This window comes from Hypanus sabinus, chromosome 19, assembly GCF_030144855.1.
Source record: "Hypanus sabinus isolate sHypSab1 chromosome 19, sHypSab1.hap1, whole genome shotgun sequence".
Taxonomy (NCBI): domain Eukaryota; kingdom Metazoa; phylum Chordata; class Chondrichthyes; order Myliobatiformes; family Dasyatidae; genus Hypanus; species Hypanus sabinus.
In genome coordinates, this window is record NC_082724.1 from 45911259 (window position 1) to 45925916 (window position 14658).

The window sequence follows — 14658 nt, forward strand, 5'->3', positions numbered from 1 at the left end:
AACATTGGCCTCACAGATAATTTGTTTATTGGATATATATGTTTGTCTTATCACCCCTGAATATGTGAGTCTCAGACTGTATTATAAACATATGCAGACCATATACATTACTTTATCACTTCAGTCTGAATTAAATGCTGCAGAGTCACTGTTGTGAAAATCATATCATCCAGCTCAATTGCATTTTAAATTAAATAAAGCTGCCACTTTTGGGATAACAAAGTGCAAAAATAAATATCTTAAACCAACTAAAATTAGAGATAAAAGTGTGTTCATAAGTACCTGCTGTTTTAATTTGAATTATTAACACAGTACTGGATAGTAATTTTCCTCAATCCTTCATGTAAGATAAACCCGCATTTTATATTATAATCGGGGAACTAAATATGTGTCACAGCAGAAGATGTTTTCTGGCAAATAAAATTTGCTACAAGGTAGTGACACATCAAAGAGTTCTTTGAATCCTTACATATATCAGTAGCTTTAAAAAAAACCTTAGTCTTTACATGATCCTGCATTTGTTCTGCAAGGTCAAAGAATAATTTCTCTGCTCGATGATTTTCCTTTTCAGTTCAATAAATTCACATAGTTGAGCAATTATATGGCAGATTGCATCCATGAACAAAATTAGTGAATTATTCTAAAGTGTACTTGAAATTCCAGGAAAAACAATTCTTTTATGCAGAGCATTTAGAATGAATAATAAGCTGTCAAGTCGGCTAGTCAGTATGTGGAAAATGTAACATTTTCAGTTTGACTGTTCACCAAATCATTTTTCTCCACCAGACAATCATTAAACATTTGTATCTTCAAAGGATCAATGCAATTCTGAGAATAAAGATAAATAGGAAATTGAAACTCACTTCAGGAACTAGAGGGCCTAGGTTTAAGGTGAGAGGGTAAAGATTTAATATGAGCTTGGAGGGCAATTCTTTTACATAAAAGGTGATATGTTATGTTGAATGAGCTGCCAAAGGATGTGCTTGAGGAAGGTAAAATAACAACTTTTAATGGACAGTTGGACAGGTATCTGGATAGGAAATGTTTTGAAGAATGTGGACCAACTGCTGGCAATCAAGAGTAGCTTAGATAGGCAGCTTGGTCAGCATAAATCAATCTGGACAATGGGCCGGTTTCCATACTGTGCAACTCTTCAACTTGCCACTAGCCCTTAGCTGTTCTGTACTGTCCTTTAATTATTCAGTGCCATTTCAGATCAATTTTCTTCCAAGAGATTTGATGGGCAGCAGTCAATCCCATTCTGTGTCTTTGAAATAATGAAGATATTGAAATTATCACTATTTCTGCCACTATCACATATTACATAGCCGCTTTAATGATAAGTGACCACCATCCTTGGGATCACTGGCGCTTTACTTCTATGGTTTCTGGAGCGGCAGAGGCCAATAGGGACCTGCAGACTCTGACACAGGGCAGGTGGCAGAATTATTTTGAAAGTAGTGTGCCCCTTCTACCATTTGCACTTGGCATCAGTGTGCTCTTGATGTATTTTAAGATCTCAAGGTTATCAGTGCCAGTGCAAATATTTCTTAATCTTTATAAGCTCCATTTTTCCAGGGAGTCAAACAAGTTGGTGGAAAGTTTTATTTTTTCCCTTGAGGCATTGAGAATATTCTTGAATCATTTCCTCTATCAACATAGTAATCTATTGCTATGACAGAGATTGTAGTTTTGTGCTTCTTTGGGAGTCTAGTATCCAGCAAGTAACCTGTCTGTTGGAGTCAACTATGCCTCAAGTTAGGTTTGTTGGCCTTTGTGACGTTGATGCGCTAAAGATAGGCACAGCTATGGCATCACTCCTGACCAGTCCTAGTTTTAGTAGAACTGTCCACTTAGCAACGTGTGTGCCTGATTAGTGTGAGCTGCTGTGTCTCTTGAAAAGTTCCTGTCCTCATGATCTGTCCCCTCAGTTCACTGTGTTAATGCTGAGGACCACGAGCAATTCAGACTTGTTTTTATCACCAGTTAAGATAGCAAAGTAACAAACAGTGCAGAGATTTTATGTAACATCAGCTTAAGCATTTGGATATGAGTTTTGACTGGTTCCTTCTAGATATTAGAATGACAGCACAGAATAGCATATGATTTAACAAAACATTGGAGTTGTCCACTTGTCCTCTAGGGTGAAAGAAATGTGCCAGAAATCTAGATTACATAGTGAGGGAAATTTAAAATGCTGGGGGGAGAAAAAACGGTGTCTGAGTAATAAATTCAAGAGGTTCTGCAGATGCTGGAAATCCAGAGTAAAACACACAAAATGCTAGAGGACCTCAGCAGGTCAGGCAGCATCTCTGGAAACAGTTGATGTTTCAGGCCGAGACCCTTCACCAAGACTGAAAAGGGAGTGGGGAAGAATCCAGAAATCCAAAGGTGGGGGGATTGGAAGGTGATAGTTGATGCCGACACGAGAGTTAAATGTTGTTTTAGGTAATTTCTTTAAAAGGTTCTCTAAAGCACAGACATTATAATATATTTAAACACGTATGATTACTTTTGGACTAATTAGACTTTTGAAGCAACTTTAGTGATGGAGATATGAATGGATCTTATGAACCCCTTGTTTAAATGCAATTGTAGACAGAAATATTACATGCCATTCCCCTTATTAGGTAAGTTGCAGTAAGAAAATTACATGTTTTCACTGGAAAGAATGGACTTTAATGTCAGGCACTTTTGTGCTTGTGCAGGTAAAGTTAGCATTCTTCTTCTAAAGGAACAACATGATGAGAAAGTTCCAAATTGCGTCTCTCCTGTGCTGTTCCAAATAATACAAAGTTGTGTGCTAAGACAAGAACAATTCACCAATGTCACTTCTTAATAAATTTAGGTGGGAATAAAGTGGTGGTTAGTGGGGTCTGGGCTTGTAGTGCGATCATGGAAGCTTGGAAAAAAGTTGTAAGTCTGCATAGCTGGGTCACAAGGTTATGGATTCAAGTCTGACTGTAGAGAGTTGAGAATAAAATTCAAACTACTACTCTAGTGCAGTGGTTCCCAACCTTTTTTATGTCATGGACCAATACCGTTGAGAAAGTGGTCCATGGACTTCTGGTTTGGAACCCCTTCTCTAGTGCAATGCAGAGGAAATGTTGCAATATCTGATCTGTTGCCTTTTTGAAGATGGTATCAATCATGAGCCCTTTCAGTTGAAATTAAGAAATACCAGACTGAGTCCAAAAAGAAAGCAAGAGATATCTCCTTTGTGTCATGATGAATATTTAACCTTCAACAATTTTCTTTAATACAGGACAATTGGCTATATCCTTGTTTGTGAGATATTGCTGTATGTTAAATGGCTAATTGTTGCTATGTTATAACAGTGTTTATAATTTTTAGAAGTTCTGAATTGGTTCCAAAGATATTTGGTGTATCTTAGGTTGTAGAAGGTGCTATACAAGATCAAGTTCTTCTGTTTTTCAATACCGCACTCTAATGCTCGTTTAATCTCTCTTTCATTACCAGGCAAAGATGGATCAAACAACTGCAAAGCCTGCAGTAAAACCAGCAACTGCACCACAACGAGCTACTAACTTAGCAGGTATGTTCACTGATTCCAGGACCTCACTTTTGGTCAGAAGAGGAGTTGCTCAGATAAAATCTGAAAATTATATTCTTAATGGGAAAACAGAACTGTAATAAGAACAAAAAATGCAAGTTAGGCATCATCTGAATTAATGCTTCAGGCAGAGATCTTTTTCCACAACTGAAAAAGTGATGGAACAAATTAGTTTTAATTGAATGGGGGTGGGGTTGATGGAGGAAGAGATAAGACCAATGTAGCATCTCAGATAGAATGAAGTAATATGCTATTTCCACAGCAGTGTGTTTCACAGGTTACTGAAAGCAATTAGAGAAAAAGCAAGATACATGCAAAAGCAGCAAGTTAAAAGTGTGGCAGTGATCTGAAATAAAAAAAAGAGACTATGGAAATGCCCAACATATCAGATAGTTTGTGGCAGAGGAAAACTGGTACTATTTCAGATGGATGTGCAATGCTTGGATCTGGCAAATTTTCTTTACTGATCGAGAATTAACAACATAGTCAGATTTTGTTCTTGTTTCAGAAGCACAAATGCACAGCTATATTTTATATCCATCTTCCTCTCACCCCAACCCTTCCCTCTCCACTGACACTACCAGCCTTCCTCCCCCCTCTGATCCCATCTCTCATCCGTGCCGGGTCTTTACCATTCTCTCCGACCTTCAACTCTCTGAGGCAGAATGCTCTGTTCTCAATAAGGGCCTCACCTTTGTCCCCCTTCGCCCACACCTCAGCGAGTTCCGCGTACGCCATGATGCCGAACTCTTCTTCCGCCAGCTCCGTCTCCGAGCTTACTTCTTTGACAAGGACTCTCCCACCCCCACCGATGACCCCTTCTCCCATCTTCAACCCTCCTACTCTTCATGGACACCCCGCTCTGGTCATCTGCCCGCTCTGGATCTCTTTATTGCTAATTGCTGACGGGACATCAACCGTCTTGACTTCACCACAACCTGTTCCAATTCCAACCTCACTCCTTCCGAACGCTCTGCTCTCTGCTCCCTCCGTACCAATCCCAACCTTACTATAAAACCTGCTGATAAGTGGGGAGCTGTTGTTGTCTGGCGTACTGACCTCTACCTGGCCAAGGCACAGCAACAACTCGCTGATACCTCCTCTTATTTACCCCTTGATCATGACCCCACTAAGGAGCACCAGGCCATTGTCTCCTATACCATCACTAAACTTATCAGCTTTGGGGATCTCCCATCCACTGCCACCAACCTCATAGTTCCCACACCCCGCACTTCCCGTTTCTACCTCCTACCCAAGATCCGCAAACATGCCTGTCCAGGTAGACCTATTGTCTCAGCTTGCTCCTGCCCCAGTGAACTCATTTCTGCATAGCTTGAAACTGTCTTATCCCCCCTTGTTCAATCTCTTCCCACCTATGTTCGTGACCCTTCTCATGCTTTGAATTTTTTCAATGATTTTAAGTTCCCTGATTTTAAGTTCAATGATTTTGGCCCCCACTGTCTTATTTTCACTATGGACGTCCAGTCCCTATTTACCTCCATCCCCCACCGAGATGGTCTCGAAGCTCTTCGCTTTTTTTTGGATTCCAGACCTAACCAATTCTCCTCGACCACCACTCTCCTCCGTCTAGCGGAATTAGTTCTTACTCTCAATAATTTCTCCTTTGGCTCCTCCCACTTCCTCCAAACCAAGGGTGTAGCCATGGGCACCCGTATGGGTACCAGTTATGCCTGCCTTTTTGTTGGCTTTGTGGAACAGTCCATGTTCTAAGTCTATACCGGTATCCATCCCCCTCTTTTCCTTTGCTACATCGACGACTGCATTGGTGCTGCCTCTTGCACGCATGCTGAGCTCGTCGACTTCATTAACTTTGCCTTCAACTTTCACCCTGGCCTCAAATTTACCTGGTCCATTTCCGACACCTCCCTCCCCTTTCTTGATCTTTCTGTCTCCATCTCTGGAGACGGCCTATCTACTGATAACTACTATAAGCCTACAGACTCTCACAGCTACCTGGACTATTCCTCTTCCCACCCTGTCTCTTGCAAAAATGCTATCCCCTTCTCACAATTCCTCTGACTCCGCCGCATCTGCTCTCAGGATGAGGCTTTTCATTCCAGGATGAAGGAGGTGTCTTCCTTTTTTAAACAAAGGGGCTTCCCTTCTTCCACCATCAACTCTGCTCTCAAACGCATCTCTCCCATTTCCCGTACATCTCCCCTCACCCCATCCACCCGCCACCCCACTCGGGATAGTGTTCCCCTTGTCCTTAACTACCACCCCACCAGCCTCCAGGTCCAACGTGTAATTCTCTGTAACTTCCGCCACCTCCAACGGGATTCCACTACCAAACACATTTTTCCCTCCCCTCCTTCTGCTTTTCGCAGGGATCGCTCCCTACGCAACTCCCTTGTCCACTTGTCCCCCCCATCCCTTCCCACCGATCTCCCTCCTGGCACTTATCCTTGTAAACAGAACAAGTGCTACACCTGCCCTTACTCTTCCTCCCTCACCACCATTCAGGACCCCAGACAGTCCTTCCAGGTGAGGCGACACTTCACCTGTGAGTCGGTTGGTGTGATGTACTGCGTCCGGTGCTCCTGGTGTGGTCTTTTATATATTGGTGAGACCCGACACAGACTGGGAGACCGTTTCGCTGAACACCTATGCTCGGTCCGCCAGAAAAAGCAGGATCTCTCAGTTGCCACACATTTTAATTCCATGCCCCATTCCCATTCTGATATGTCTATCCATGGCCTCCTCTATTGTCAAAATGAATCCAGACTCAGGTTAGAGGAACAACACCTTATGTACTGGCTGGATAGCCTCCAACCTGATGGCATGAACATTGACTTCTCTAACTTCTGTTAATGCCCCTCCTCCCCTTCTTACCACATCCCTGACATATTTAGTTGTTTGCCTGTTCTCCATCTCCCTCTGGTGCTCCCCCCCCTTTCTTTCTCCTGAGGCCTCCCGTCCCATGATCCTTTCCGTTCTCCAGCTCTGTATCACTTTCGCCAATCACCTTTCCAGCTCTTAGCTTCATCCCATCCCCTCCGGTCTTCTCCGATCATTTCGCATTTCCCCCTCCCCTCACTACTTTCAAATCTCTTACTATCTTTCCTTTCGGTTAGTCCTGACGAAGGGTCTTGGCCCGAAACGTCGACAGCACTTCTCCGTATAGATGCTGCCTGGCGTGCTGCGTTCCACCAGCATTTTGTGTGTGTTGTTGTTTGAATTTCCAGCATCTGCAGATTTCCTCGTGTTTGCTATATCTTAAAATATTTTTCCCCTATTGTCGCTGATGATAGAGATGGAAATCATTAAAACTAGGGAAACAAAGTATATTGCATCTTGGTGGAGCAGTGAGACTAAGAGTACCTACAGGAGGTAGAGGAAGTGGTTATCGGGTTGGCTCCATGGCTGGTTGGGTATTTCAAGTGGTCATGGGCCCCTTTCACCGTTTACCCTTCTGCATACTCCTGGATTATTCTGAATTAATGCAGATTGGTGGGGATGTTGCATTTTGCAAAGGGGTTGAGAATATGCTTCAGTAGCTTCTTCTGTTAATCTCTGCATGGATCTGGAGTAGACTACCTTTTTTAGGAACTTGTGTCAGCAAATAATGTGCCCTGTTCATTTGGCAGGTCTGACTATAATTAACACCTGAATGTAGGTCTAGAAATTGATCCTGATTATCAATGTTTTTGATGGATTTTGTGGAGACATTAGTGGTACCTGTGTACTGCTTCAGAATTGTGCGGAGAGAAAGGATTATAGCTCGCCGGTCGATAGTGAGCTTAGTAACAGTCTTGAGGTTTTAAAATTAACACATTCATCCTCAGAATCCTGAAGGCAATGGTAAATATGATGATCAATGTCTCAATTCACTGAGTAGTGTCCCCAAAACATAGGTAGTGGTCCATGTCTTGCAGCTTCTCTTTGTGAGCATCATCGTCTTGTGCAGTTAGGGCAGGGTGATGCTTTGTCTTACAGATGATCCATTCTCTTGTACACTGCAGTAAGTGGGCTGGTGATGACTGGGGGCTTTGTCTCCAAAGATGCACGGATGCAAATGTTATCTGCATATTCAATTTGATAGATTTTACAAGTTTAATTATCATTCAACCATATATGAATACCCATGGATACAGCCAAATGGAAGAGCGTTCCTCCGGGGCCAAGGTGCAAAACACAGTACAAGCAGTCAAGCACTGCACAAAGCACATACGGCACATAAAAGTTAGCAAGTGAACATACAATCACATAATAAAAAACTATAGCCTAAGTCCCTGAGTAGCATGTCCTGTAAATTAATGGCACATGGGTGCTATCGACAAGAACAAGCAGTTCTGTGCAGTCCGCAGACGAACATATGCACACACTCGCGCGATCCAGCTTGTCACTCCACTGATCGAACATTGGAGGGCACCACCAAGGGAAGGTGCCAGCCCCTAACCCAGCATAGACTCCACTCTGTACGGCCTCCAGCATCTCCTCTTCTGGACTGCTGCAACAGGCAAGCTTGTGGCTTGAACCCAAGAACTTAAAACTCTCAACGCTCTTAACGTCAGCACCATTGATAAAAACAGGAGTGTGTGCACTGCCTCCTTTCTGAAGTTAATGACTAGCTCTTTTTGAGGTAAAGGTTATTGTCAAGATGCCACGTTACCAAGCTCTCTGCTTCCTTCCTGTACTCCAACAGAAATGACCCACTATGCTGGTATGATCTGCAAGCTCACAGATGGTATTAGAGCAGAGTGTGACTACACATTTGTGAGTACACAAGCAGCAGAATAGGAGTCCGATGATGGAACCTTGTGGAGCACCAGTGTTTAGAATATGACCATGGCAAAGGTGTTGCTGTTGTGTTCTCTCACTCAGGAATTCAAGGATCCATTTGCAGAGGGAAGTGTTAACTCCTAGGTCTCAAAGTTTGGTGATGAGTTTGCTTGAAAAGAAGACAGAGCTGTAGTCAATAAGCAGCAGTCTAACGTGGATGTCTTTACTGCCCAGATGTTTCAGAGGTGACCATAGAGCCAGGGAGATGGTGTCCTCTATCGATTTGATTCAGCAGTAGGTGAATTGCAGTGGGTCGAGATTGTCTGGGAAACTTGAGTTAATACATGCCATGACCGCCCTCTCAAAGCACTTCATAGTGGTGAATGTCAGAGCCACTGAGCGGTAACTGTTAAGGCATGTTATGTTATCTTCTTTTGTACTGGGACAACAGTGGTCTCCTTAAAGCTGGTGAGAATGTCAGATTGAAGTGCCGAGGGGTTACAAATATCTGCACATACTCCCACCAACAGGCCAAGAACACCGTCTGGTCCAGATGCTTTCTGACTGTTCACTTTCCAGAAGACTGATCTTATATCTACCGTGGTGACTGTGGGTTCAGGTCTATTAGAGGCTGTTGGTCTTGGGTGGTAACATGCCAATCCCCTTCTGTTTAAAATGCAGGAATAGAATGCATTAAACTCATTGGGAAGGGATGCACTGTTGGCGATGCTGCACAATTTTGTTCTGTAACCCACAGTGGCATGTAACTGTCAACTGGTCTGGGACTCAATTTTGACTATTATTGTTCCTTGGTCTCTCTGAAAGTTTCATAGAGGTTGTATCTTGATTTCTTGTAAAGGTCTTGATCACCCGATTTGAATGCTACAGTCCTAGACTTTAGTAGGGACTGGAGGTCCTGGTTCATATATGGACTCTAGTTTGAGACCACCTGGACTGTTTTTTTTTGTACCCAGTCTTCAACACACTTGCTGATAAACTTCAGGATGGTGGTGACATACTCATCTAGGCTAGGAACCGAGTCTTTGAACATAGATGCTTCTACCGCCTCTAAGCAGTCACATAGAAGCTCATCCATTTCTTTGGATAAGCTTTGTGCAACTTCCTGTACTAGATGCTCTCATTTCAGCTTTTGTTTGTATGCAGTGAGAAGCACAGTCTGCTGTTCTGATTTACCAAAGTGTGGCTGGGGAGTCAGCTGGGTGGGTATCTTTGGTTATATAGCAATGGCTAAGGGTCTTTGTGCCCCTGGTGAGACATGAGACATATTGATGGTAAGTTGGTAACACACACTTGACGTTTGCCTAGTTGGAAGTCATCGTCCATGATGAAGAAGGCAGCAGGGGGTCCCATTTCAAGGCTGTTGATGACAGAGGATAGTTCATTAAGTGCAGACTTGATATCCATCTGAGGTGGGATATAGCCTGCTCTCAGAATAACTGAAGTGAACTCCCATGTTCGGTAGTGTGGGTGACACTTCACTGTTAGATATGCCAAACTGCTTGAACAGGAACTTGCCAGAACTGCCACGACTGAGCACCGCAAAACGTTGATTAAGAAGAAAATTAACATCGGCAAATTTTTAAAGGTTAATGCATATTCCCTCAACTCAAAGGCATCTGAGAGATTAAAACATGATATGTAGTTGATCACAAGCACGAGGAAATGTGTGTGTCGTTATATGTGATTGATGCGGCTTCTGCGTTTCTCATGAAGTTGTTGCAAAATGAAGGTCATATCCACTGTACCTCTAAATGGACAGAATCCACACTGTGATTCAAGAGAGCAGGGAGACCTCTGTGCAGTTTTTGCATTGGAACAATTATCACACTATAAAAAGATGCTTGTGCTGTTAATTACACAATTTGGCTTTCCTTCACAGGTTTAATGTGTAATTACTGTGGATATTCATGGAGAGCTGAAAATTGCCCAGTAGCTTTTGACAATCCGCAATTTAAGGAGTTTCCTTTTACTCGCAGCGAGTTGCAGTTTGATTATATAAATCACGTTGGTGTGCCTTGTTCAGAAAGTTATTTATGCAGCCACATTTTCACACAAGGAACACAAAGGGGAGAGATGAATCCAAAAGTTGGGGGAGGGCACATAGACTTCGAAATAGACTTCTTGTGATTCTCAGATATGTTTAGAAAGATGGGACATAATAGCAAATTGGATGAGAAATAAATGAGAAGAAGGGAAATATTAAGTAAGAGATGATGGCAGATGATTAGGAAAAGCTAAAGCTGGCCTATTCCCATAAGTCTTGAAGAAGTGGTGCTAATTTTTTTTTAATATGTTAGGCCCGTGGAAGTAAGGAAGATATTTGTAAATGAGGGGACGGGCTAAAATCTGGCTTAAAGAATTCACTGTCATAAAGTGTGGGCTGAAAGATCTTTGTTCAGAACTTCAGTCATATAATATTTCTTTTTGTCATAAGCACGAATGAGTATGCCTGAGTGGAACATGTTTGTTCCTTTTAGGTCAAAGCACACATTGCATTTATTCACATGGTAACCAAAGCTTGGTAAATTGTATGGTTCTTGTGACTCAATTTCTAAGTTGGAATCCTATAGTTTGACTCATTCCTCATGCAGTGCCAATTTTGAGCTGTGCCAGTTGAAATTCAATTACATTGTCCGAAGCATGTCTGTGAATCGGTAATTACAGCCTAATCTAATTTTCTTAGCTTTACTTGCCCAGCAGCAACATCATATAGAGAGATTATTTTAAAAATAATGTGCTATAAATGCTCTGCAAGTCAAGCAGCGTCTGTGGAGAGAAAGAAATAGTGAATGTCTGTTTCGTGAATTGTATTCAGAATTCACAAGATCTGCAGTTTTTTGTTTGCTTTTTGATTACCGAATTATCTAAATTGTGCAGCCTGTTGTAGAGTACTCCAGAGTTTAACTGCACATTCTGAAATCTGTTTCTTTTGACCACAAAAACTTCTACTGAGCTCCACCACATTTCAGCACCTTAGAAATTACTTAAAATCGATCCTCAGCTTGTGGTTCCACTGGCTACACCTTTTGAATATGAGATTCAAGCTAATTGTTGCAGATAGCCCAAGCAAGCTCAGGTATCCCAAGGAAATATTGATGTTCGTAGTCCCTGTTCCCAAATAATCAATAGGAATCCATCCTCTTCTCTTCATCTCTGCAAGCAGCAATATCTCCATAGGCAGTGGCTCTTCCAGGGCCATCATCACATACTGACTTTCTGAAGAGATTTGCAGACTTTTCAGAAACCAGAGCTCTTCATGAATAAGAAGGGTTGTTCAAGTCCTGATTAGTTATGAGGAGAGTTTTCTCAGTGAATGCTGGGTATTCAGAAACATCACGTCCTTGCTTAATTCTTAGAGGGTCTATTTTATAAACCATTGTTTCAATGGCTTGATCTTGGGAGGATAAAGACAATTGGCTTCTTCACAAGCCTCTTGTTAGTAAATTGGTTTATTATTACATGTACAAGATGCAGTGAAAAACTTGTTTTGCACACCATTCATATACAGTAGATCAATTCATATCAGAATCAGGTTTATTATCGCCAGCATATAACATGAAATTTGTTAACTTAGCAGCAGCAGTTCAATGCAAAACATAATCTAGCAAAAAAATAATAATAATGATAAATAAAATTTAAAAATAATAGGTAAACAAGTAAATCAATTATGTATATTGAATAGATTTTTTTTAAAAAACATGCAAAAACAGAAATTCTGTATATTTAAAAAAGAGTGAGGTAGAGTCCAAAGATTCAATGTCCATTTAGGAATCGGATGGCAGAAGGGAAGAAGCTGTTCCTGAATTGCTGAATGTGTGCCTTCAGGCTTCTGTACCTCCTACCTGATGGTAATAGTAAAAAAAAGGGCATGCCCTGGGTGCTGGAGGTCCTTAATAATGGATGCTGCCTTTCTGAGACACTGCTCCCTAAAGATGTCCTGGGTACTTTGTCGGCTAGTACTCAAGGTGGAACTGACGAAACTTACAACCTTCTGCAGCTTATTTCAGTCCTGTGCAGTAGCCCCTCCATACCAGATAGTGATGCTGTCTGTCAGAATGCTGTCCATGGTACAACTATGGAAGCTTTTGAGTGTATTTGTTGACATGCCAAAACTCTTCAAACTCCTAATAAAGTATAGCCGCTATCTTGTCTTCTTTGTAACTACATTGATATGCTGGTTAGAGAGATCTTGACACCCAGGAACTTTGAAGCTGCTCACTCTCTCCACTTCTGATCCCTCTATGAGGATTGGTATGTGTTCCTTCATCTTACCGTTCCTGAAGTCCACAGTCAACTCTTGTCTTACTGACGTTGAGTGCCAGGTTGTTGCTGTGGCACCAGTCCACCAGTTGGCATATCTCACTCCTGTACATATTTCAATGGTGTATTGAAGTAGTACCAAATAAAACAGTAATAGAATGGAAAATGAAGTGTTACAGTAAAGAAGAAAGTATAGTACAGGTAGACAGTATGGTGCAAATTCACAACAAGGTGGATTGTGAGGTCAAGGCTGACTTGTCCTACTAGGAAAACATTCAATCCTCATAACAGTGATGTAGAAGTTTTCCTTGAGCCTGGTGGTACATCCTTTCAGGCTTTTGTATCCTCTGCCCAATGGGAGAGGGGAAAAAGAGAGGATGCCTGGTATGGGTAGTATCTTTCTTTATATTGGCTGCTTTACTGGGGCTGTGAGAAGTGTAGACAGAGTCCATGGAGGGGAGGCTGGTTCCTGTGATGTGTTGAGCAGTGTCCACAACTCTCTGTAGTTTCTTGCAGTCATGGGTAGACTAGTGGCTATACTAATATGTGAGACATCCAGACAGGATGATTTCTATAGTGCATCAGTAAAATTGCTGAGAGTCAAATAGACAGGCCAAACTTCTTTAGCCTTCTGAAAAATAGAGGCACTGGTGAGCTTTCGTGGCAGTAGCATCAATGTGATTGGACCTAGGCTTTTGGTGATGTTCACTCCCAGAAACTTGAAATGCTGAACTCTCTTGACCTCAGCATTGTTGATGTGAGCTGTAACTTGTGCATCACACCCTTCCTGAAGTTATTGGCCAATTCTTTTGTTTGCTTGACATTGACAACATGTCACTATTCATTCTCTAACTCATCATGATTTGATATATGGCCCACTACACTGGCATCACCTGCAAACTTATACACGGAATCTTCTTCTTGTGCCCTTAACTCCTGGTGGAGTTGTCGGGGTGCCGTCATGACAAGCTTTGCACCAGTCTGTTCCATCTGTCACGGTTGTGTGCCAGGGCCTGAGTCACCGCAAATGTTTTCCCTATCCGTTCTTTAATGTTGTCTGTCCATCTTTTCCTCTGTCTGCCTCCCCTCCTTTTCCCCTCTGCAGTTTCTTGTAGAATGGTCTTTGCAAGGCCACTGGATCTTGTTACGTGGCTGTACCATCTCAGCTTTCTTTTCTTCACCATTGTGAGAAGGTCTTCATGGGGGCCAATGTGGTGCTGGATGGTCTTGGTGAATCCACGTTTGTGATGTTGTCCAAATATGAGATGCCCAAGATGTTGCGATAGCATCTCATTTCCAATGCCTGTATCTTCCTCTGTAGCTCTGCTGTGAGGGTCCATATCTCGCATGCGTACAGGAAGATGGAGAATACCAATGCACACAGGAGTCTGATCTTGTACTTCATGGTGATGTTGCTGTCCCTCCATATTGTCTTGAGCTTAGACAGTGCAGGCATTGCCTGTGGGTTCTTGCCAGGACTTCTGGTCTTGATCCTTCATCACTGATGATTGCCCCCAGGTATTTGAACTGCTTCACTGTCTCAAGTTTCTGACCATGGACTGAGATGTCTGTTTAGGCATTTGTCTTGAGCTTGGATTTCTCGGCAGGTTATTTCCATTCCAAACTTTGTGGAGGCTCTGTCAAGATGGCTGACCAAGTTGGCCAGTTCGTCCTCTTTTCCTGCAAGTCCATCAATGTCGTCAGCAAATCTTAGGTTTGTGATGTTCCTCCCTCCAATGCTGACTGTGCCCACATGACCTTCAAGGGCAACACTCATGATCCATTTCAGAAAGATGTTGAAAAGAGTGAGGGAGAGGAGGCACCACTGGGCGAATGACTTCCATGACGAAGTCACTGGCTGGGGCAGAAAGGTTCTCAGATGAACTATAATGGCCATGTGTTCACGACCAAGGTGAGCCACCTACTTGGAGGAAATCGGCCGTGGTCAAACCTGGAGAGGGATGGGGTCCACCAGGTTTCAGATACCCAAGGCACACTGCATCATGAGCACATGGAATCTGAGAGTTGCTACAATGGAAGTTATGGGATTCGCTTGAGAA

General features: G+C 42.5%; 1 protein-coding gene across 1 annotated transcript in view; it reads left to right on the forward strand.

Moving 5' to 3' along the window:
* Window positions 1–14658, forward strand: part of LOC132378174 (protein bassoon-like) — a 487211-nt gene that overhangs the window by 283246 nt on the left and 189307 nt on the right. The window contains exon 10 of the mRNA XM_059944909.1: window positions 3481–3556. Within this exon, the coding sequence (XP_059800892.1) occupies window positions 3481–3556 (76 nt within the window). The remainder of the gene's footprint in view (window positions 1–3480; window positions 3557–14658) is intronic.